This window comes from Vipera ursinii, assembly GCF_947247035.1.
Source record: "Vipera ursinii genome assembly, chromosome: 15".
In the NCBI taxonomy this organism is placed as follows: Eukaryota; Metazoa; Chordata; class Lepidosauria; order Squamata; family Viperidae; genus Vipera; species Vipera ursinii.
In genome coordinates, this window is record NC_139528.1 from 4,916,371 (window position 1) to 4,940,660 (window position 24,290).

General features: G+C 49.0%; 2 protein-coding genes across 3 annotated transcripts in view; one reads left to right on the plus strand and one right to left on the minus strand.

The window, feature by feature from the left end:
• Positions 1-2,533, plus strand: part of BBS1 (Bardet-Biedl syndrome 1) — a 19,332-nt gene extending 16,799 nt beyond the window's left edge. Inside the window, exons 17-18 of one of the 2 annotated variants that reach the window (XM_083373996.1) lie at positions 883-1,127; positions 2,009-2,533. In XM_083373996.1, coding sequence (XP_083230122.1) covers positions 883-969 — 87 coding nt within the window. In that variant the 3' untranslated portion in view covers positions 970-1,127; positions 2,009-2,533. Of the gene's footprint in view, positions 1-882; positions 1,389-2,008 lie in introns of those variants that run through there. The other variant, XM_083373995.1, reaches the window with a different exon arrangement.
• Positions 1,931-18,570, minus strand: CTSW (cathepsin W). Its single transcript, XM_083374801.1, has 11 exons — positions 18,474-18,570; positions 16,680-16,746; positions 15,329-15,442; positions 12,000-12,139; positions 11,773-11,869; positions 10,923-11,006; positions 9,621-9,740; positions 8,035-8,099; positions 6,202-6,292; positions 5,694-5,770; positions 1,931-4,330 (listed from the first exon to the last, which is right to left on the minus strand). The coding sequence occupies exons 1-11, from the start codon at positions 18,567-18,569 to the stop codon at positions 4,220-4,222; spliced, it is 1,062 nt and encodes a 353-aa protein (XP_083230927.1). The 5' UTR covers position 18,570; the 3' UTR covers positions 1,931-4,219.
• Between the last annotated feature and the right edge of the window lie 5,720 nt (positions 18,571-24,290).

A 24,290-nucleotide genomic window follows, 5' to 3' on the forward strand; every position in this document is an offset into this window, starting at 1 on the left:
AACCGTGGCAAGAAAGGTCGTCAGATGGGGCGAAACCCCTTTCACATAGTATGTCCCGCTCGGCAACAGAAACCTTGGGGCTCAGTCGTGGGTGTTGGGTTGAGGATTGCTTGTGTCATCCCTGAAAGTTTCGCCGTGACAACGATCCTGCGAGGTAGGCTGGGCTCTCTGGTTGGCCTAAAGTCACCCCACACAAGCTTCCCTGGCTGAGACTAGCTGCTTCTTAGGCCAGTATCTTCAGTTCCCAAATTTTGGGGGGGAGTGGGGAAGTTTTAAGGAATAATGAGGTGTGTGTGTCTGTCTGTCTCACCCGGCTGTGTTATTCGATTCGTGAGTACAGACCTGACGTTTGATGGGCTGGAACTTGTGCTGGTTCACAAAGGACTCCATCTCAGGGGGGTCAAGGGTCAGGAACCTACAGAGCAGAGGGAAGGCGGTCAAATCAATACAGGTGATCCTCGACTTCTAACATTTAGGATCGTTTTTCACACACACACACACACACACACACACCTCTTTAAATCTCCTTCACCTTCAGCTGTATCCTGAGGAGGAGCCTTGGTGGAGCAGTGGGCTAATGCCTCCTTAAGTAACACCGGCTGCCTGCAATTAGTGCAGGTTCGAGTCCCACCAGGCTCAAGGTTGACTCAGCCTTCCATCCTTCCCAGGTAGGTAAAATGAGGACCCAGATTGTTGGGGGCAATTAAGCTGACTTTGTAATAATGCCGCTTGGGGTGTGTGTGAAAGCCCTAATAAGCAGGCATATACATAGAATGAAGGCTACTGCTAAGCTTGTAAGCCGCCCTGAGTCTTCGGAGAAGGGCGGGATATAAATGGGATTAAAATAAAATAAATAAAATAAATCCTCTGTTCCCCCTGCAGGTGTTTGTCCTCAAGGAAAGCAGCAGCCAGCCGCTGCTCACGGCCCACATTAGCATGCCGGTGAGCGAAGGCTCGACAGCTGCGTGAACCGCCTCCGAGGGGAGGAACCCCCACACACACACACACATCTCGGCGCAGTCTTTCTTGACCGCCCCGACCCAGCGCGCCTCTTCCCAACGGCTGGAAGTAGATTCCTGTTGGTTGCTTTAAGGAGCAAGTCCCCACCCCGGGACCGGATCAGGCAGGTTAGAATTAGCAGACTTGGGACAAGGAAAGTGGCCGATCGGCAGTGCCAGGCTAGGATGCCTGAAGCTGAAGCTCAATAAATGATATTTATTCTCCAATCTAAAGCAAAGGAACATTCCCTTTTTTAACAGGAGGTCCTGCAAGAAAAGATGCCTGGGCCGTACTGGGCTTTCCCCCGAAAATTAAGACCCAACCGGAAAATACGCCCTAACTCAGATTTCCCCCCCCCCAGGATGTTCATAATATAAGCCCCGCCCCAAAAATTATTTATTTATTTATTTATTAAGCCCCAGTTAAGATCGCCAGCCGGATGGACGCGTTTAGGACCGTATTTCCCCTCTAAAATTAAGAGCCAACTGGAAAAATAAGCCCTAGCGTGACTTTTCGGGATGCTCGTATTGTGACCTTTGAAACGGTTGCAAAATGAAGGGTCGTAAGTCGAGGACTGTCTGCAGGGGAGTTGCCTTTCCTCCCCCTCGTTTCCCGAAAGCAAAGCTCTCGTTGTCGTTGTTTGTTTGTGTTTTTTTTTTCCTCTTCCTATTTTCTAGACTTGGCTTTCTTCTTTTTTTTTATTTTTGCAACGAGGAGGGTAACGGCAACGAGCCTGCCAGCTTTTTTTTTCCATCTTTGCGGGCTTTTGTTTTTATTATTATTATTATTATTATTCACACCCTGTTTCATACCAGGGTGTGAATTCGAAGCTGACAGTCATATTTTTCCTAGGTAGTAACAACCTGGTTTATGAGAAGCGACCTCGTTTCCTTCTCAAGAAAGCCTCTTACGTTGTTGTGTTTTTGGGGGGGGGGGGGGGTTCTGGCACTCTCTGGGTAACTTCTTCGGCCTCCCTCTTCTCCCCCCCCCATTTCAAGCCCTTTAAAAGTGATCCCAGTTGGGCACCTGGACCCCAAGGACAGTCTAATAAGGCTTACCTGGCTGAAGAATTCTGGGAGTTGAAGTCCACAAGCCATAAGAGGGCCAAGTTGGAAGACCTCTGGCTTATATGGTCCCTGCTGGCTGAGGAATTCTGGGAATTGGAAGTCCAGAAGCCATGAAAGGGCCAAGTTGGAAGACCCCTGGCTTATGTGGTCCCTGCTGGCTGAGGAATTCTGGGAATTGGAAGTCCAGAAGCCATAAAAGGGCCACGTTTGAAGACCCCTGGCTCCTGACCTTCGCTCTTTCCACCGTGATCTGAAAACTTACCTATTTGAACAAGCCGGCCTGGTCTAATGGGTTTGAGGTATTTTATTTAGTATTTTTAATTATTTATTGTAATGGGCTAGTTCTATTTAAACTTATTTTTAACTTTTGTATATTGTATTTTTATTGTATTTTTATTGCCCTGTACACCGCCCTGAGTCCTTCGGGAGAAGGGCGGTATAGAAATTAAATAAAATAAATAAGTAAATAAATAAATAAATAAATAAATATGGTCCCTGCTGGCTGAGGAATTCTGGGAGTTGAAAGTCCACAAGCCATAAAAGGGCCAAGTTGGAAGACCCCTGGCTTATGTGGTCCCTGCTGGCTGAGGAATTCTGGGAGTTGAAGTCCACAAGCCATAAGAGGGCCAAGTTGGAAGAACCCTGATTTAACTGGGGGGAAAAAAAACAAAAAAAAAAACCCCAATTGGTGTTCCTTGAGAATACTGTACAGATTCTTCTTCCCGATAGGCCCGGCAGCTTCAGACTTGGGGATATTCGGTCTGTACAAAATATATTCTTGCTTTTTTTTCCCTCTCCACCCCCCCCCCTCAACTGTGCATATGTTTACGTTGAAATATGCATAAGGGAAAGAAACGCGAGGTGGATTGCGAGGTGGCCACATCAGTTTAACCAACCGCATCGAGTCGGGGCAGGCAGCGGAAACGAAATGAAACCAAGGGTGGGAAGAAAAAAGAAAAAGAAAAAAAAAGCCGAAAGAAATAAAGATGACAAAAACCCGAATAGATCTTGTGACTAGTGGAGGTGTGAAAAAAAAAACACATCCACGCACCTCTAAATCGAAACAGAAAATGCAGGGGCCGAAAAGCCCAAATTCTTCCTTTTCACAGCTGAAATGGTGGTGCTGGTGGTGGGAGGGGGGAATGAAGAGAAGAACAAACGCGAGGAGGGGGATTTTATTTATTTATTTTATTTTATTTTATTGAGGGAGGGTGGTTCATATATAGCCGAAGACGGTTTTGATTCCTGAATTGGGGGGGGGGAAGGAAAAAAAAAAGAGAAAATAATACACGGCTGTTTTGACAAGATCCCTTTTTATTAATTCCGTATACGGAAATGAACCAGCAAGTGTCCGTTGTACGTTCGCAACCCGCTTTCTTTCCTTTCGGTAGTAGACGGCTCGTCTTCGACTTAAGTGACCACCGTTGAGCTCAACCTTTCTTGTCGCTAAGCGAGGCGTGGCTTGAGTGGGGTTTTGCCCCGTTTTTGCGACTTTTCCTGCCGCCGTTGTTAACCGAATCACTCCGGTTGAGAACATCAGTAACCCATTGACTTGGCTTGTCGGAAGGCCGCAAGACGGTCTAGCCCCGGTCGCAAATATGAGCCGGTTGCCAAGGGTCTGAATTTTGATCACCACCTGACCGCCTGGGCTGCGGCAAAAGTTGTCGCTGTGAAAGACGGTTGTAACTTACTTTTTCCTGCGCCGCCGTAGCTTCCAGCGGTCACGAAACGAACTGCGGTAAGCTGAGGACTCCCTGCATAACACATTCTGCCTGTGGGTTTTATTCCGTTTCCGTCTCTCGGCCCTTCAGATATTCCTTTCCCCCCAGGTCCGCAACACACGCACCCGCCTGCACGCGCAGAAAGTAGCCAGGTTTTTCCGCACAAGGATCTTGCACCAGACCGGGGATTCGCTCCGTCGCTTTCCAACATTAAGCTGGCAATTCTGCAAGGTTGACACTGCTGGCCTGTGGCTTTTAAAACTAAGAAAAATCAAGAAAACTCTTGGTTTTAAAGAAAGCAAGAAGATCGATTGGCGGAGGGGGGTTAGGGTTAGGGATAGGGGGCGCCAGGTTGCAAAAGCTTGAAAAAGAATGCGACTTGCTGCTCCAAAAGCGGGTTGCCTTAAAGACAGACAGATGCATTGCAAACCATCATCTGGGGCAAGGAGACGGCTTCCGTCCCCCCAAGTCGTTGACAGTTGCTGTTGCGGCGAACTGGGCAATCCCACAAGTGTTTGAACCCCTGTCCATCCGGAAGTAGCCCTAACAGAAAAGATAAAGAGTTCAGTTTAAGTGGTATCAGATATCCTTAAATAATACAGCTAGTCAATCCAGTCAATCCACCAATCAATAAAATCGGAATAGAGCTGGAAGGGACCTTGGAGGTCATCTAGTCCAACCCCCTGCTCAAGCAGGAGACCCAAGTGGCTGTCTAGTCCAGGGCTAGGCAACCCTTGGCTCTTTTATGACTGGTGGACTTCAACTCCCAGAATTCCTGAGCCAGTGTGGCTAAGCATGGAAACTTCTCCCTTTTCCCTCTGCATGGCTGGCTCAGGAATTCTGGGAGTTGAAGTCCACGAGTCATAAAGCGGCCTAGGCCAGGGGTAGGCAACCTTGGCTCTTTTATGACTGGTGGACTTCAACTCCCAGAATTCCTGGGAGTTAACTTCTGACCACAGATGCTGCAAGCACTGAAGTGCTGTTGTAACTTCGAACTTTCTGACAGTGAGGACAATTAACTGCTTGCCTTTTGGAGTTGTGGGTGCTCCAACACTGGAGATTTTTTTTTAAAAAGGAGACTGGACAACCCTTTGTCTCCAGTGAATTGTCCTCACTGTTAGGAAGTTTCTCCTGGCTTAACCACCACCAGCCGTTTAGAGACCGTTCGATGCTTTTCCTGCCCCTGAACTGGGGCAGATGGACAAGTCATTTCCCCAAGTTCTCCAAGTCGAGAGTATCCAGAAGATCATCCAGGCTAGTGCTTCTCAAGTTCAGCAATTTTCAGATGTGTGGACTTCAGCTCCCAGAATTCCCCAGATAACTTTCATGCCTAAGGTGGGACTAGAACTCACCGTCTCCTGGTGATTGGCCCAAGGTCACCCAGCCACTTTTCATGCCTAAAGCAGGACTAGAACTCACCGTCTCCTGGTGATTGGCCCAAGGTCACCCAGCCACTTCATGCCTAAAGTAGGACTAGAACTCACTGTCTCCTGGTGATTGGCCCAAGGTCACCCAGCCACTTTTCATGCCTAAAGCAGGACTAGAACTCACCGTCTCCTGGTCATTGGCTCAAAGTCACCCAGCCAGCTTTCATGCCTAAGACAGGACTAGAACTCACCGTCTCCTGGTGATTGGCCCAAAGTTACCCAGCCAGTTTTCATGACTAAATAAGGACTAGAATTCACCGTCTCCTGGTGATTGGCCCAAAGTTACCCAGCCAGTTTTCATGACTAAATAAGGACTAGAATTCACCGTCTCCTGGTGATTGGCCGAAAGTCACCCGGCCGGCTTTCGTCCCTAAGGTACTAGAACTCACCCTTTCCTGGGGTCTAGCCTGCTGCCTTTCCCATTTGACCAGAATTCCCTTCCATTCTCTTTTCCCACCAATCAGTGGGACTCAACCCACCTCTTCTCCCCAGTGTTTTCCCCACGAGTTCTGGATAATCCAGTACGATCCACTCCAGGCACCACGTCGGCTTTTGCCTGCAACCAAAACAACAACAACTCCACATGGTAAACCGGTAACAACCTGGTCACCGTTGCTCCTTTCCTCCCTCCCTCCCTGTCAAGAAGGCCCCGTGTGTTTCCTGAAGGTCCATTTTTGCTAAATTGGGAAGTGGGGGGGCATCAAAACTTTGAAATGGCATCTGGGAGCCCTGTCGTAACTTCGGACGGTTTCTAAGCCACCAAACGAGGTCATCAAACGAGGATTGCCTTTAATATAGACTGCATCTGGTGAAAACTCCAAATTTAGGATCTTGGGTGATTAGCAAGCCTGAACTGCCTTCAAACTGGGGTTGTGATTCCCCTCTCAATAACTGGTGGGACGCGCCCCCTCCCCTCCCCCCAAGGGGCTGAGTGGAGAATTAAGCCAGGATCCAGTGGGACCCAATAGCCAAGGAGACGTGGCTTACCTTCGCCGAAGCCAACAATAAGGACTGCGTGGTCAAGCCAGTTGGGATCACAGCTCACCTTGGCCCTCTGGATGATGCCTTTTTTGTAATGCTGCCCCACAGGGAGAATCCAAACAGACCACGATTAGCCACAGAGGGATGACGGTTAAACAGCCTTGGTGGAGCAGTGGGCTAATGCCTCCTTAAGTAACCCCAGCTGCCTGCAATTAGTGCAGGTTCGAGTCCCACCAGGCTCAAGGTTGACTCAGCCTTCCATCCTTCCGAGGTAGGTAAAATGAGGACCCAGATTGTTGGGCGCAATTAAGCTGACTTTGTAATAATGCCGCTTGGGGGGGGTGAAAGCCCTAACAAGCAGGCATAGACATAGAATGAAGGCTACTGCTAAGCTTGTAAGCTGCCCTGAGTCTTCGGAGAAGGGCGGGATATAAATGGAATTAAAATAAAATAAAATAAAATAAAATTAGTGCAGGTTCGAGTCCCACCAGGCTCAAGGTTGACTCAGCCTTCCATCCTTCCGAGGTAGGTAAAATGAGGACCCAGATTGTTGGGCGCAATTAAGCTGACTTTGTAATAATGCCGCTTGGGGTGTGTGTGAAAGCCCTAATAAGCAGGCATATACATAGAATGAAGGCTACTGCTAAGCTTGTAAGCTGCCCTGAGTCTTCGGAGAAGGGCGGGATATAAATGGAATTAAAATAAATAAATAAAAATAAAATAAACTCCGGTCACCTCTCTAGGTCTCTGTTTCTCTCAAATCACCCTTTCTGGAACCTGCTCCAGGGGCCGCATTCAGACGTACCCTCTGTTGTGTTGACCCGTTTGTCTGCGTTTTCGTTAACGGCAAGCCACAAACCTAGCCCCGTGGTTAAGCCTAGGTTTGTGCGACACAGGTAGTCCTTGACTTAGGACCACAGTGGAGCCTCAAATTTCCGTTGCTAAGCAAAACAGCTGTGAAGTAAATTTTGCCCCATCTTACGGCCTTTCTTGCCGCTTGCTGTTATACGAACCCCTGCAGTTCTTAAGCGAGTAACACCGTCGTTAAGTGAATCTCGCATTCCCCATGGACTTTGCTCGTCTGAAGGTCGCAAAAGTGGATCCGCTGCGACCGTCATAAATGGGAATCTGCATCCAAGCTTTTGATTTTTGATCATGTGACCGTGCAGTGGTCGTAAGTGTGAAAAATGGTCTTTCCCTCTCCCCCCAGTGCCCTTGTAACTTTCAACGGTCATGAAATGAACCGTTGTAAGTCAAGGGCTACCTCTATTTCTTTCTTAGCCTATTTCCCTCCAAAGACACAACGGGCCGTCCTTCCTTTGATACCCTTAAACAACAGCCCTGCGAAGAAGGCCAGGCAGAGAAAAATTGCCTGGCCTCCAAGTCACCCGGTACATTTCTTTGACGTACAACAGCTCCATCCCGAATTCCCCGCGCATTTGTGTTAAGTCAAGGTACTAAGCCACACCTACAGACGAGCTGACCCTGAGTTCAGATTAATCCAGGTTAGGATGCTGGACGCCTAGGGAGATTCTCAAGTCCTCCAGGTCTTCGGTTGTCCCAAAGATGCTTTTTTGACGAGCCAGATGTTTTTCTTTGAAGACGTTTCGCTTCTCCTCCAGGAGTGTAAATCCTTCCACTCCCCACCATCCAGTCAGAGCTGATGAAGCTTCTTGGACGAGTAGCGAAACGTCTTCGAAGATAAAGGCGTCCAGCGGCCTGGTCCAAAAGCACCTTTGGGAGATTGGGAGGCTGGGAAAATTCAGCCGCAAAAGAACCCAGCTAACAAAACGTAGAGTCTTCTTCCCCTTCTCCATCAGAATTTCACCCGGGACTCACCTGAATGATTTTTAGGTTCACGAGAGCTGTCACGGGACCTTGAGTGGCCACAATATGAGCAATATCTGGGAGAAAAAGCATCACAAATTAACACCGAAGCTTGGACAAGCAGAATCTAAGGACAGCAAAGTCAGGATTTAGGGAGCTAAATTCATTTCCCCCTCCCAAATACAGCTAGTCCTCCTTAACACAGTCCGCTTAGTAACCGTTCAAAATTACAACGGCACCGGGGCAAAAAAAAAAAAAAAGGGACTTGCGGCCATTTTTCACACAACCGTTGCAGCATCCCTGCAGCCACGTGATCCAAATTCAGACCCTCGGCAACCGGTCCATATTGATGATGGCTTGCAGTACCCCGGGGGACAGCTGATCGACTTTGGCCGCCTTCCGACAAGCAGCGGGAGAGCCACTTAACAACCGGGTTAACCAGCTTAGCAGCTGCATTGCTTCACTTAGCGACGGCGGCAAGACAAGTTGTAAAAGGGGGGGGGCGAAGCTCAGTTAACAGACGTCTCCCTCAGCCACATCAATTTGAGGCCCGTTGTGGCTTTGCCATTTTTCCCCTTAGCGGCTTTAAAGCGAGTCCCGCCAAATGCGACCTCTTTGCAAATCAGCCTGGTTGTTAAGCGAATCACACCGCTGTTCAGCAAGTTGGGCTTCCCCCGTTAACGTCGCTTATCAGAAGCCCGCTGATCACATGAGCCCAGGATGCCGCAGCAGTTGCCAAACATCCGAATTTTGATCGCGTGACCGTGAGAACGCTACAACAGTTGTAAACCCAAGGCTTGATTGTAAATCGCCGTTTTTTTCAGCGCCATTGTTAACTTTGAATGTGTGAAGCAGCTTTCACAAGAGATCGATGGGACGTTAAGGTGCTTCCAAGTGAAATAGGCAGAATGCAGAGATGCAGTCATTATGAAGCTTTATTCATCGATAGGTTATATAAAAAGAGCTATATGGCATGGAAGCATCCATGCTTGTATGATAGAGAATGCATGCAAGTGAGAAGAAAGAAAAGAGAAGCAGAAGAAAGAAGCAGCCCCTGGGCAGAGGTATTTATGGGGGGTCTCGGCCCCTCCCTAGCCATAAAACTCTCTCGCCAATGGGGCTGCTGCAGGGGAGCAAAGAAGCCTCTTTGCTCCATCTGATGACCTATTTGGGGAACTGCCATGGGCTGGCACAAAACATGTAACAGAATGGTCACTAAACAAATGACTGTAAGTCAGGGACTCCCTGTATTCAGCCCCTGTGTGGTTTGTTGGCTTGGCATCATCTCAATGCAATCCTTGCATTTCCTGAACCGAGTTTAAACGTGTGAAAATCTGTTAAAACATGTAAAAGAGACTTGCAGATAAAATGTTTTTATTCTCGCTCCAATTTTCCGTCTGCAGAAAGTTTTATCTTTAGCAAACCGGCGTCTCGCAAGATCCTTCTACCGTATTTTCCGGCGTATAAGACGACTTTTTAACCCATGAAAATTGTCTCAAAAGTTGGGGGGGGGGGTCGTCTTATACGCCAGGTCGTCTTATACGCCGGAAAATACGGTAATTCAGGAGTCTCAATCCAGCCCTTTGCCAAAGACTTACGTCTCTCATCTCTTTGAAGGATGCTGTAACCATCAATCTTGGTTAGTTTTCGCCCCTTGTATTTCTGGCAGCGCTGGCTTTTCTCCATGTAGGGGTAAAGCTTGCTGGATGATAATCCACCTAGAAAAGAAACAGAGGATATGTACACGAAAGGGGTAGATGAGCAGGACTTTTTTTTTTAAAAAGGCCAAGTTTTATCACCGTTAACTATTTTGGATTTTTCCTAACATCGGCAGTTAAACAACAGCTTTGAAACTGTTTCAACGACTATGCATATAATTCACTAACCAAACGAGTGTGCTGCTGCACAAAAACCAGACCTCGGTTGTTGCTACAAGCAAGCCGAGCTGCTCATCAAATAACTGTGGTTGCTGGAATTGGGTATGTCTACTTTAATGAAAAGGGACGCGGTGGCTCAGTGGGTTAGGACGCTGAGCCTGTCGATCGGAAGGTCGGCAGTTTGGCGGGTCGAATCCCGAGTGCCGCGTAGCAGAGTGAGCGCCTGTTACTCGTCCCAGCTTCTGCCAACCTAGCAGTTCGAAAGCACGTAAAAATGCAAGTAGAAAAATAGGGACCACTCCGGTGGGAAGGTAACAGCGTTCCGTGCGCCTTTGGCGTCCAGTCATGCCGGCCACATGACCACGGAAGACGTCCTCGGACAAGCGCTGGCTCTTCGGCTTTGAAACGGAGATGAGCACCGGCCCCTAGAGTTGGAAACGACTAGCACGCATGTGCGGGGAAAACTTTACCTTTACTTTTTACTTTAATGAAAAGAAGACCTTGGGGTGACATGATAGCAGCATTTCCAATATCTCAAGGGCTGCCCCAAAGAAGAGGGAGTCAAGCTCTTCTCCAAAGCACCTGGAGGCAGGATAAGAAGCAACGGATGGAAAGTAACCAATGAGAGAAGCAACCTAGAACTAAGGAGAAATTTCCTGACAGTGAGAACAACTAACCAGTGGAACCACCTGCCTCCAGAAGCTGTGAATGCTCCAACACTGGGAGTTTTTAAGAAGAGACTGGCCAGCCACTTGTCTGAATGGCTTAGGGTTTCCTGCCCGAGCAGGCGGTCAGACTAGAAGACCTCGGAGGTCCCTTCCAACTACTTTCTTTTCTTATCTCTGCCTCCCGGTTCAGTTCACCCGCCTATTCACACAGGGCCCATCTTGGTTGGCTTGTTGTGAGGCTCCCACCTGGGTTGAGCCCAGAGTCGTAGCCCAGAGTCCAAGGAAGGGGAGCTGTTGTGTGAACGCACGTAAGTGCTGCAGTAAAAGAGTGCAACAAACTGGGGTGTCTACGTACTGTTGTTGACCACAAACTGAAAGGCATCCCAGACGTAGCCACCGAGACAGCCACTTCTGGAACTATATGTGCAGTCAACGAGTTCTAGAACCAAAGGGGGGAAAAGAAAAAGATTATTTCGAAGAAGATTCTCAGATAGTGATGGAAAACACTTGCCTTCCCCCAGTTCCCAATTAGTCAGCCCTCTGTACCACCCAGCCTGTCCCCACTTCACCATTGCGGGAACTACCCAGTGTTTCTCAACCTTGACAGCTTTAAGAAGGGAGGACTTCAACTCCCAGAATTCCCCACCCAGCATGTATTAAGATGGCTGGACTTCAACTCCCAGGATTCCCCAGCCAGCACGCTTTAAGATGGGCGGACTTCAACTCAGCCAGCATGCCTGAAGATAGGTAGAATTCCCCAGCCAGCATAATTTAAAATGCACGGACTTCAGTTCCCAGAATTCCCCAGCCAGCGTCCTTTAAACGGTGGATTTCAACTTCCAGAAATCCCCAGCCAGCATGCTTTAAGAAGGGTGGACTTCAATTCCCAGAATCCCTCAGCCAGCATGCTTTAAGAAGGGGGGAGTTCAATTCCCAGAATTCCCCATCCAGCATGCTTTAAGAAGGGTAGACTTCAATTCCCAGAATCCCTCAGCCAGCATGCTTTAAGAAGGGTGGACTTCAATTCCCAGAATCCCTCAGCCAGCATGCTTTAAGAAGGGTGGACGTCAGCTCCCAGAATTCCCTAGCCAGCAAGGAATCCTGGGAATTGAAGTCTACCCAACTTAAAGTTACCAAGGTTGAAAAATGTGGTTTTTCTCTCTCCTTTCTCCCCTCCCTTCCCCATTTTTCGTTACCCGGCGTACCTTGAACCGAGAGGCTGCAGTTAATATTCCGGTGAATCTTCCACAAGGCCTCTATGTTGGACACGGCTGCAAAGGCCCAACAGGATCCGCAGCCTCCCTAGGAAAGAGATTGGAAACGCTAAACTAGGATCTGGCCCGCCTCCTCCAATTTCTAACTGTGGCTGTGCTATCCTAGGGCTGTCGTGGTTGCAGAAGGTAGCCTGGCCGCTTGGTCTGCCCACACTCACCTGGTCCTTCACGGCGGTCACAGCCTTCTTTCTCCAGTCGCAGAATCTGGAGGACGTCGAGGAGCTGTGGTGTCGTTGCGTTGGCACCACAGGCGCAGCCCGCAAGACGCGGCTGCCAAACCTCCTAGCAAACTCACTTTCTGCGTAGGGAAGAAGACACACGTTCTGTTCAATGAAGGAGAACCGTCGTAGCTCAGGGTTGAAATGAGGGGTCCCTGGGTGGGTGCTGTCTGAGCTGGGTTGTTTTCTCGCAGACATTTCGTGACCCAACTAGGTAACGTCATCAGTGCTAGAAGGGAGAGGAATTGGAGGAGGAGGAGGCCTGTGGGGTCCTTGGTGCTCTCTGAGCTGGGTTGTTTTCTCGCAGATGTTTCGTGACCCAACTAGGTAACGTCATCAGTGCTAGAAGGGAGTGGGGTTTGGGGAAAGAAGGAGGAGGACTGTGGGGTCCTTGGGGCTCTCTGAACGTGGCTGTTTTCTTGCAGACGTTTCGTGACCCAACTAGGTAACGTCATCAGTGCTAGATGGGAGGAGAATTGGAGGAGGAGGAGGCCTGTGGGGTCCTTGGGGCTCTCTGAGCTGGGTTGTTTTCTTGCAGACGTTTCGTGACCCAACTAGGTAACGACATCAGTGGTAGAAGGGAGGAGAATTGGAGGAGGAGAACGACTGTGGGGTCCTTGGGGCTCTCTGAACGTGGCTGTTTTCTTGCAGACGTTTCGTGACCCAACTAGGGAACATCATCAGTGCTAGTAAGGAGCGCAGTTGGCCGTCAGTTTATATTCTGATGTCTTGCCTGTCTGGGTGGTGGTGATTCTTTGCTTGGGCTGTTTACTAATGGCCGTGTGTGGCAGTTTCTTGACTGGGGCACTGAATTACTTGATCATTGGTCTGAAGTTGACCGTGGAGCTCATCTAGGCTGATCTGGGTCCTGGCTACTGGTGGAAAGACGCTGGAGTCTTCTTCTCTTTGGGGCTGGTCGCTTGTCTCTTTCGCACACCCTGTAGGCGTTGTTAATGTCTGCATGTCTGCGGATAGCCGATTTGTCAGAGGGCCGGGCTTCGGGAAATTCCCTGGCATTTTTGGACTCGGCCCGGTCTAGGACGCTCACCTCTTCCCAACCCAGACCCATGGTTAAATCTATCTACCTGCCGTGGAATTCAATTTAAACTGAAGCACCTCTCCGCCAGCAATCGGCACCCACTAAACAAATGGTTGTAAGTCAAGGACCCTTTGTGTTGAGGCTGAAGGCCTTCCCGGTGGCAATTAAAAACACCCCAGTCAAACATTTAAAACAGGCCAAGGAGACCTGACCCGCCTTCTTTTTATTAATTTTTCTATTTTTACTTTCCCAAAGCGGGAGATGTCCGTGTGGAATTTTTAGCCTCGGCTGCCAAGATAGTTTGGCCGGCCTTGGGTGTTGTGTACCTTCACAAAATAGGAGTGAGGAAAGAGAAAGCCAGGTTTTTTTGTTTTTTTTTTTGATTCTGCTTGATAGCCTTTGCAAACCTTGAGCAAAAATTCTCCAGGGTAGTGAATTAAACTTTCTTTGACCATTTGCTTGGTATTTCCACCGAGTTTTGTGTCAGCCAAATTGCTTTCTCCCCCCCCCCCCAACCCCCAGGTCATCCCTTCAATCAGGGTGAATAACACACAGCTGCTTATAAACCACAATGCTCGCTTGCCGTGCCCAAACAAAAGACCCGTTGTGTAAGCAACACTCCTAAACTGTTTCCTGCCAGCCGCTGAGATAACAGCAGCTTCCCACAACATATTTGACTCTCTTTCGGTTTAGCTCAGGACATTTTCTGAGCTGGGCCACCTCAAGCCTGGGCTTAAGCCAGGATTGCAAACCGGGTTACTTTGGATGGGCTCAGCCCCCAGAAGGAAAATAAAATGCAAAGGCTTGATGCGAGTTAAGCTGGCTTTGCTGAATGCAACCAGCTGCATTTGTGAAATCAAAACTCCGGGCTCTGTGTGACTCGTGAGGCAAACTCATTGTGGCTGATTCGAGAAACATTAGCTACAGGGTATCCTACTTGAACAGGGGGTTGGACTAGAAGACCTCTAAGGTCCCTTCCAACACTTCTGTTATTTTGTTGTTCTGTTAGGCAGCTGGAGGCTAAACCACAGAATGAATGCTTAAGAGAACTAGGTGCGTTTAACCTCAGGAAGAGAAGGATTGGGGTGAGATGGTGGCTTTTTCCAGTATCTCAGGGGCTGCCCCAAAGAAGAGGGAGTCAAGCTATTCTCCAAAGCGCCCGAAGGCAGGACAAGAAGCAACGGATGGAAACTAACCAAGGAGAAATTTCCTGACAGTGAGAACAATTAACCAGTGGAACAACCCGCCTCCAGAAGCGGTGAATGCTCCAACACTGGAAGTTTTTAAGAAGAAAGAGACTGGACAGCACTTTGTCTGAATTGGTAAATGGTCTCCTGCCTGAGCAAGGGGTTGGACTAGATGACCTCCAAGGTCCCTTCCATCTCTGTTAATTCTGTGTCCTTTCTGTGTCGATGCAACAGGGCTGAACTTCGGCTGGTTAGACCTTGCACTGAGCTTGGGTCCTGTGGTAGACGCATCTCTAAACATCCTGCTTGCCACAGCGGCACGACGGCCCACCCACCTGCCGAGGACGGGAACACTCAGCTCACCACCAGCCCACCACTAAGCCAAGTTCGCGTCTTTGCTTGCACTCGCTGTCGACATTCACTTTTTGCGATTTGCAAACTCGACCTGCGCGGTTTACCCGACACATTTCACTTACCCCAAAGGAAATAGGGATGCTGGCTGCTTTAGTGGGAATGCCACCACCACCCCCTCCCTTCTGATTCTCAGGCACTGCCTCCCCATCGCTATTTTAAAGAATCCTAAGGCCGGAAGGGACCTGTGAGGTCTTCTAGTCCAACCTGCTCACGCAGGAGACCCTAAGCCATTTCTGACAAGTGGCTGTCCGGTGTCTTCTTCAAAGCTCCAGGGTCGGTGCACCCATAAAGCTGTTCCACTGGTTAATTGCTTTCACGGTCAGAAAATCTCTCCCTATTTCCAGTTTGGATCTTCAGCATAACAGAATCTCTCTTAACAGGTTTCACACACACACACACACACACACCCTCCGTGGATTTTTGTCACATGACCGTGGAGATGCTGCAGCGGTTGTAAGTGTGGGAAACGGTCCTAAGCCCCCTTTTTCGGCGCCGTTGTAACTTTGAACAGTCACTAAATGAACGACGGCTGTAAGTTGAGGACAACTTGCATTCTGTTACCCTGCATCCTCGATTGTAGCTTCATCGCCCCCACTGATCAAACGTTCCGTTTTCCCCTTTTGCGTTACCTGTCACATCGCTGAAAGGGGTGATCCCATATTGCGCAGTCCCCAAGTCAGTGTCCTGCAAGACTCGGCTGATTTCCATGTTCTGTGCAAAGACCTTGAAGCGGTGAATCATCTCTAGGGCAAGAAATCAAAGGGGCAGGGAGCAGAAAACCCCACTTCGTTACAAATGTGTGTGTTTAGCTGATATTAGACCCTGGTTTGGGTGTTTTCCTGCTTCCCGGGGAGCTGCGTTTTAATATTTCTAGGCTGGGAAGCCAGAAAACCATTCCAGAAAAGCAGGAATTGCAAAATCTTGTAGCCAAATCCTTTTCGTGCCCCCCCCCCGGTAATTCACCCCTCAGGAGTCCAAATAATTTTATATTAGCTCATGGAATGCCCAGAAATGCTTCTCATTTGCAGCTGGACAGATGACAATTAACACAGCTAACATTTGATTCTTTTAGAGCCGTGTTTTCCAAACTTGGCAGCTTTGAGATTGGTGGGCTTCAACTCCCAGAATCCCCCTGCCAGCATGCTTTAAGAGGCGTGGGCTTCAACTGCCAGGATTCCCCAGCCAGCATGCTTTAAGAGGGGTGGACTTCAACTCCCAGAATCCCCCTGCCAGCATGCTTTAAGATAGGTGGACTTCAGCTCCCAGAATCCCCCATCTAGCAGGCTTTAACACTACTGGATCTACTGGATCTCAACTCCCAGAATTCCCCAGCCAGCGTGCTTTAAGATGGGTGGGCTTCAACTCCCAGATTCGCCCATCTAGCAGGCTTTAACACTACTGGATCTCAACTCCCAGAATTCCCCAGCCAGCATGCTTTAAGATGGGTGGGCTTCAACTCCCAGAATCCCCCTGCCAAGAGGGGTGGGCTTCAATGCCCAGAATTCCCCAGCCAGCATGCTTTAAGATAGGTGGACTTCAACTCCCAGAATCCCCCATCTAGCAGGCTTTAACACTACTGGATCTCAACTCCCAGAATTCCCCAGCCAGCATGCTTTAAGATGGGTGGGCTTCAACTCCCAGAATCCCCCTGCCAGCATGCTTTAAGAGGGGTGGGCTTCAATGCCCAGAATTCCCCTGCCAGCAGTTCGCCTGGGAAATTCTGGGAGCTGAAGTTCATGCATCTTCCAACTGTCAGGTTTGAGAGGCCCGCTGTTCTAGAGGGCTCCAGATTGACATACTTACCTTGATGGGCTCAGATCTGCTTCTCCTCTTATTCAAGTCGTGGCCAGTGCATTCACACATGCCCCAAAACATGGCTAGATTCAACCTCTTCTATGATTTATCAGAACCCCATTTCTTGGGCTAGTTTTACGATTCGGGGTACAGACGGAGAAGTGGGAATGAATATACATTGCGTACCTTCTTGGCTGTTGTAGCTCTTGCTGAATTTCACCATAAAATCCTGGAACTTCTCAGTCAGCTCCATCTCGATTAAAATATAGAACATAAAAGTGCTAACCCACGTCAGAATGAAAATATGGCAAAGGCAAGTCGCCCTTTGCAGCCTGATTTTTTTTTTGTTTTCTGCAAATGCAGTGCTACCGTAGCTGGTCCCTCTATGCAATTAGCCTCGTTAACTCTCTTGTATATTTCTGGGGAAATTAGGGAAAAGGAAAGATGAGGGAGAAAGCTGGGGAAGGTGTCATCATACAGTGAAGTGAGCCTCGGTTGAATGCAGAGCCTGTCTGGCAGTTCCGGCCATGTTTCTCTCCTGGGCTAAAGAGGCTTCTGTTTTTCTACTTTATTCTCAGGCTGCTCAAGAATTTCTTTTAGATTTTTCTCTGCAGCTCATTTATTATAGCCCTGGAAACCGAACAGCATTCTCCGTCATTCTACCGATCGGTTAAGCAGCCTGCACTTTCCAGTCTGCAAATAAAACCAAAGGTAACTCCTCTCGCTCCACTCGTATGGAGAGTCACCCGAAAGCTCAGGAGAAAATCCAAACATCGCTAATCTATCGAGCACATCTGTGGATCCAAGAGAGATGTAGAAACTAAAACTAAGGCGACATTTCCCGACAGAGAGAACACTTAGCCAGGGGAACGGCTTGCCTCCAGAAGTTGTGGGTGCTCCAACGTTGGAGGTCTTTAAGAAGAGACTGGACAACCATTTGTCTGAAATGGTCTAGGGTCTCCTGGAGGTTGGACTAGACGACCTCCAAGGGTCCCTTCCAAAAATTCTGTTATTCTGTCAGGGGACTGGAGGCTAAACCGTATGATGAATAGTTAAGAGAACTAGGTGTGTTTTTAGCCGAAGGAAGAGAAGGCTTGGGGTGTGAGAGATAGCCTTTTTTTTTTGCAATATTTGAAGGGCTGTCTCCGAGAAGAAGAGATCAACCTAGTCTGCAAAGCACCCGAAGGCAGGACAAGAAGCAACAGATGGAAACTAATCCAAGGAGAGAAGCAACCTGGAACTAAGGAGAATCTTCCTGACAGTGAGAACAATTAACCAGTGGAACAGCTCGCCACCAGAAGTTGGGGTTGCTCCATCACTGGAGGTTTTTAAGAATAGATCGGAGAGCTATTTGTCTGGGATGGTATAAGGTTTCGGTTTGAGCAGGGGGTTGGGCTAGAAGACCTCCAAGGGTCTGTTGTTCTATTGTTTTCTGCACAGCAAGCTATTATTAAGCTGTTATCAAAAAGGTAAGTTGCAATGGTGGCCAGAGAAGGGGGGGGAACTAAATTACTGTTAGATGTTTTGTGCCAGCCATTGGCAGTTCCCCAAAAAGGTCATCAGATGGGAGCAAAGAGGCTTCTTTGCTTCCATTGATGGGTCAGGGGTCCCCGGCCCCTGCAGCCCCATTGGCGAGAGAGTTTTATGGTTAGGGAGGGACTGAGACCCCCCATAAATACCTCTGCTCAAGGGGCTGCTCTTTCTTCTAGTTGCGTTTCTAGTCTAGTCTAGTCCAGCTATGCTATGCTTGCTTGCTCTCTGTTTGTTCTTCTGCTAGCTTATAATCCTGGCATGGAGGGCTCCATGCCAGGAAACTCTTTCTATTTACTTTATCGTTAAATAAAGCTTTGCGTGATGCCTTTCACTTGGAAGCACCTTAATGATCCATCGACCTCGTGAGATCATTTCACAATTACAGCCATTTCGCTCCCTCCTTTTGACCACCCCCCCTATCCCCTTTCTCTACGGGGCTCTCCTCACCATGCCCGGCTCTGAAGGAAGGGTAAAGTTGGCATGAAGAGCAGACATCCACGCGGCCCATAGCATCAAGCAAGCCGTGAGGTTGGCCAGCCACATTGTGGGTCCCTCTTGTTGCCTCTGGCTTCGTTGTGAAAGTATTGACAAGAGATGGAAAGAAAGACGAAGACTTTGGGGGGGGCGTGGAGGGGAAAACCCGCAACTTGACAGGAAGGCGAGGTGTGAATTTTAGCCCTTGCTCTCAAAAGCCTTGCAGCCTGCTTCCCTTCTCTTCTTTGTAAAAAGCTTTTGGAACGTTTGCAGTCGTGGCTAAATCAGTCAATCGGAGCATGAACAATAAATAAATAAATAAAAAATGTCTCTGACAAATGTGGATGAAGATTTGGGCTGTCCGAAAATTTGAGTCGTCGCAACTGGATTCATTTTTGTTTTTAGTTGGAGACCTTTGGCTGCTCATCCGTACAACATAGAATAACAGAGCCGGAAGGGACCTCGGAGGTCATCTAGTCCAACCCCCTGCTCAGGCAGGAAACCCTATATACCATTTCGGACAAATGGCTGTCCACTCTCTCCTTAAAAACTTCCAGTGTTGAAGCTTCTGGAGGCAGGTTGTTCTGCCGATTAATTGTTCTCACTGTCAGGAAATTTCTCCTTAGTTCTTAGGTTGCTTCTCTCCTTGATTAGTTTTCCATCCGTTGCTTCTTGTCCTGCTTTCAGGCGCTTTGGAGAATAGCTTGACTCCCTCTTCTTTGGGGCAGCCCCTCAAGTAACACCAGTTGCCTGCAATTAGTGCAGGTTCGAGTCCCACCAGGCTCAAGGTTGACTCAGCCTTCCATCCTTCCGAGGTAGGTAAAATGAGGACCCAGATTGTTGGGGGCAATAAGCTGACTTTATAATAATAATAATAATAATAATAATAATAATAATAATAATAATAATAATAATAATAATAATAATAATAATTTGATTTCTATACCGCCCTTCTCCCGAAGGACTCAGGGCGGTGAACAGGGCAATACACAATAAAAATCGAATACAAAAATTAAAAAGCCATTAAACATCATGCCCATAAAATCAATACATATTAAAGTTAAAACTAGTTTTAAAAACCCAACCCCATCCCGTCAGACCAGGCCAGCTTGTTCAAAAAAGAATGTTTTGAGATCGCGCCGGAAGGAAAAATGCCGCTTGGGGGAGGGGGGGCGAAAGCCCTAACAAGCAGGCCTATACATAGAATGAAGGCTACTGCTAAGCTTGTAAGCCGCCCTGAGTCTTCGGAGAAGGGCGGGATATAAATGGAATTAAATAAAATAAATAAAACATTCCATTCCATTCATCTCTTATTCTATTCTATTCTGTTCTGTTCTGTTTTGTTCTATTCTATTCTATTCAGGCATATACATAGAATGAAGGCTACTGCTAAGTTTGTAAGCTGCCCTGAGTCTTCGGAGAAGGGCGGGATATAAATGGAATTAAAAACAAAACAAAAAAAGTACCGGAACCCCGTTATCATGTCCCCCCCTCCTCCTTCTTTTCATTAAATTAGGCCATAGCCAATCCCTGCAATCGTTCTTTACGTTGTACCCTCCAGCCCCCTAATCATCTTTGCTGCTCTTCTCTGCCCTCTTTCCAGACTCTCAACATCTTTTTTTGGTGTGTGTATTGTGGTGACTAGAACTGGATGCAGTGTTCCAAGTGTGGTCTTACCAAGGCGTTGTAAAGTAGTACTAGAAGCTTCACGTGATCGGAGCAGCTTCACCCGTTACAGCAAGCCAGCGGGCAAAAGGTTGTTGGAATTACTAATTCCTGCTACACCAACCTCGGTGTGTGTGTGTGTGTGTTCTCTTCCGCAAAGTGCATTGCAATACGTCGATGAAGATCCATCCAGTCATCCAGGACGTATTGCGTAGACTAGTCTAAAAAGGTAAAAGGTTCCCCCGCACGTGCGTGCTAGTCGTTTCCGACTCTAGGGGCCGGTGCTCATCTCCGTTTCAAAGCCGAAGAGCCAGCGCTCGTCCGAGGACGTCTCCGTGGTCATGTGGCCGGCATGACTAGACGCCAAAGGCGCACGGAACGCTGTTACCTTCCCACCGGAGCGGTCCCTATTTTTCTACTTGCGTTTTTACGTGCTTTCAAACTGCTAGGTTGGCAGAAGCTGGGACGAGTAACAGGCGCTCACTCTGCTACGCGGCACTCGGGATTCGAGCCGCCAAACTGCTGATCTTCTGATCGACAAACTCAGCGTCCTAACCCACTGAGCCACCGCATCCCAGACTAGTCTACTCTAGCCTAAAGAAGAGAAGGATTTTTTGGGGGTGTGACACGATAGCAGTGTCTCAATATTTGAGGGCCCTGCCACAAAGACGGGGTGATGGAGCAATTTTCCAAAGCCCCAGAAGGCAGGACAAGAAACAACGGACGGAGGCTAATCAAGGAGAGAAGCAACCTGGAATTAAGGCGTAACTTCCTGGCAGTGAGGACAATGAACCAGCGCAACAACTTGCCCCCCAGAAATTGTGGGTGCTCCATCACTGGAGGTTTTTACGCAAAGATTTGGACAGCTGCTTGTCTGGAATGGAATGGGGGTCTCCTCCTCAAGCAGCGGGGTCAGACTAGAAGACCTCCAAGGTCCCTGACAACTCCGTTCCTCAGTTATTCTGTTACTTTGAGGGACTGTCACAGAGAAGTCACTCTCCAAAGCTCCTGCGGGCAGGATGAAAAGAGGGAGATTAATCCAGGAGAGATTCAACCTGGAGCTAAGGAGCAATTTCCTGGCAGTGAGACCGAGGGGAACAGTTCGCCTCCAGGAGTCGTGGCTGCTCCATCCCCGGAGGTTTCTCCAAAAAAAAAAGAAGAAGACCAGAGTGGTAAAAAAAAGACCAAGGGGCTGGACTAGAAGACCTCGGAGGTCCTCCCCCCTCCATCCCCTAAGGTGCTTTGTTCTCTGTTCTAAAGAGACGGCCAACACCCCACATCGCCTTGACTGGAAGATGCTGGCATTCCTACCTGGGCGGGTGCCGCAACATCAAAGGCCGGAGAACGGCACCACCAGCCCTCCGGCCAAATCAGGGCTGGGGTTCTTATCTTCAAAGGGGACACACACACACACACACACCCTCCCCGTCCTGTCCTCTGGGCTGCAGCCCATCGATGCGCCAAACCCACCCACCCACCCACCCCCATCTGGAGAACTTTGATGTGGGGACCTTGGACACAGGTGCCAAAGAGGCTGTTTGTGAGAGCGCTAATCTCTGGCAGGGGATGGGTGCTTTCTCCCCCCCCCCAACCCGGCTTTCCAAGCTCCCTCCACGTTCAAACATTCCTCCCATGGACCTGGGGGGGGATATTTATAGCTGGGAGACCCGAGGTCTCTTATTTGGGAGGAATGTCTGGCCTGGAGGAGGGGGGGGCAAGGGAGGAAGAGGAGGAGGAGGAGGAGAGGAAGAGGCTGTTTCTCCTGAGGTTTACTCTCTTCGTTTCAGAAATAAAGGAAAAGGTAGTGCCGGACTTACCGAGACCGCAGAGGAGCCCAAATTTCCTTTCTTTCCCCCCCCCCCCCCGGAGGGAGGCGTTTGTTAAGCGGGTTGGGCCCTGTTTGACGACCTTCCTGGCCGCCGTTGTTAAGGGAATCGCCGCGGTCGTTAAGTGAGTCACGCGGTTGTGAAGGGAATCGGGCTTCCTCCATCGACTTGGCTGGTCAGGAGGTGGCCCAAAGGGGAAACACGTGACCCCTTCCTTCCTTCCTTCCTTCCTTCCTTCCTTCCTTCCTTCCTTCCTTCCTTCCTTCCTTCCTTCCTTCCTTCCTTCCCTCCCCAATCTGTTCTTCTTTTCTTGTATTTTCCTCCTCTTTTCTTTCCTTCCCTCCCTCCCTCAATCCTTCCTTCTTCTTTCCTTCCTCCCTCCCTCCCTCCCTTCCCTCCCTTCCTTTCCTTTCTTCCTTCCCTCCTTCAATTCTTTTTTCCTTCATTCTTCCTTTCCTTCCTTCCCTCCTTCCTCCCTCATCTTCTTTCTTTCTTCCTTCCTTCCTTCCCTCTTTCTTCCTCTTCCTTCCCTCTTTCTTTCTTTCTTCCTTCCTTCCTTCCCTCCCCTCCTTCCTTTTCTTCCTTCCTTCCTTCCCCCTTCCTTCCTTCCTTCCTTCCTTCCTTCCTTCCTTCCTTCCTTCCTTCCTTCTTCCTTCCTTCCTTCCTTCCTTCCTTCTTTCTTTCTTTCTTTCTTTCTTTCTTTCTTTCTTTCTTTCTTTCTTTCTTTCTTTCTTTCTTTCTTTCTTTCCTTCTTTTGCTTTGGAAACCACAATCGTTCCGCATCCTCTAAGGAGCTAACGCTTCTTTTGCTTCTCTGGGTTTGATGCGACTCCTGCCGTCAGTCATCACCACAAGGGTCTGGCTAACGAAACGAAGAAGCATCCCATCCGTGCCTTCGCTCTTCCCCATCTCCCTTCTGCTGACTTCTAACCTGCATAAGCCATGGTTTGTTCGTGGCATTCCCAGCCATTCCTAGAGAAATGAAGGATTCCACACGGATCCTTCTTCTGCAGGATTTATGCTCCTGTCCCTCTGGAAGGGAATGAAGCTGCTAGTCCTCACGGTTCCAAGGATCTGGACAGAGACATGTTAGATTGGGGCTGAAAATCAGTAGATAAATAAATTCAACCGTCGTAAACCACATAAGATTTTTTTTCCCCTACATCTTTGTCTCAGATGAAAAAAACAAAAAGAGGGTTGTGAGCAAGATGGTGTGTATGTGTGTACTCTGCTTATGCCCAGAAACATTCCCTTTTTTAATAAAATTGTTCCGATGCCACTGAAGATTGCTAAGCACATTAATTTGTGCTTTAAACTGTAAGCCGCCCTGAGTCTTCGGAGAAGGGCGGGATATAAATGGGATTTTTTTAAAAAAAGATAAAATGCTGAGGACAGGATGCACTGGGGAGGCCAAACGACGTCTAGTTCTGGTCACCACGATACAAAAAAAGAGGTTGAGACTCTGGAAAGAGTGCAGAGAAGAGCAACAAAGATGATCAGGGGACTGGAGGCTAAAACACATAAGGAACGGTTGCTGGAATTGGGTACGTCTAGTCTTAACGAAGAGAAGGACCAGGGGTAGCATGAGAGCAGCCTTCCAATCTCTCAGGGGCTGCCCCAAAGAAGAGGCAGTCAAGCTCTTCTCCAAAGCCCCTGAAAGGCAGGACGAGAAGCAACGGACGGAAACTCATCAAGGAGACAAGCAACCTGGAACTAAGGAGGAACTTCCTAACAGAACAATTGGATCAGTGGAACGGCTTGCCACCAGAAGTTGTGGGGGCTCCATCCCTGGAGGAGATTGGACAACCATTTGTCCCGAATGTGACAGGGTCTCCTCCTTGAGCAAGGGGTCAGACTAGAAGACCTCCCAGCTCCCTTCCCAGCTCTGTTATTCTGCCTTCTATAGAATTCTCCCCACCCACCCACCCACCCGTGCTGACGCTTCCTTCGGGGGCCAGGTTTTATCACGCACCCTGCTCGAGTTCAGAGGCACCCTCTCCGCCTCCCTGGGGCCCCCCCTTTCCCCGCCCCCCCCATTCCCAAGTGGTCTTCTCCCATTTGAGAGGCTGGCAGTCCCGGGTGCAAAACCCTGGTCGTTCCAAGCAGGAAGGCAGGGAGGCCACCCGGTGGGAGGGAGAAAAAGAGGGAGGGTCCCAGGGGGTGGCAAGAATGCCTGGCTGTGCCCCCACCCCACCCCCTGAGGACCGCAGAGCTGGCACCCGACTCTCCTTCTGCACTCGCTGGCTTCGGGGGATGAGGCGTGAAAAATGCCAAGGTCACCGCAGGCCTGGGGGAGAGA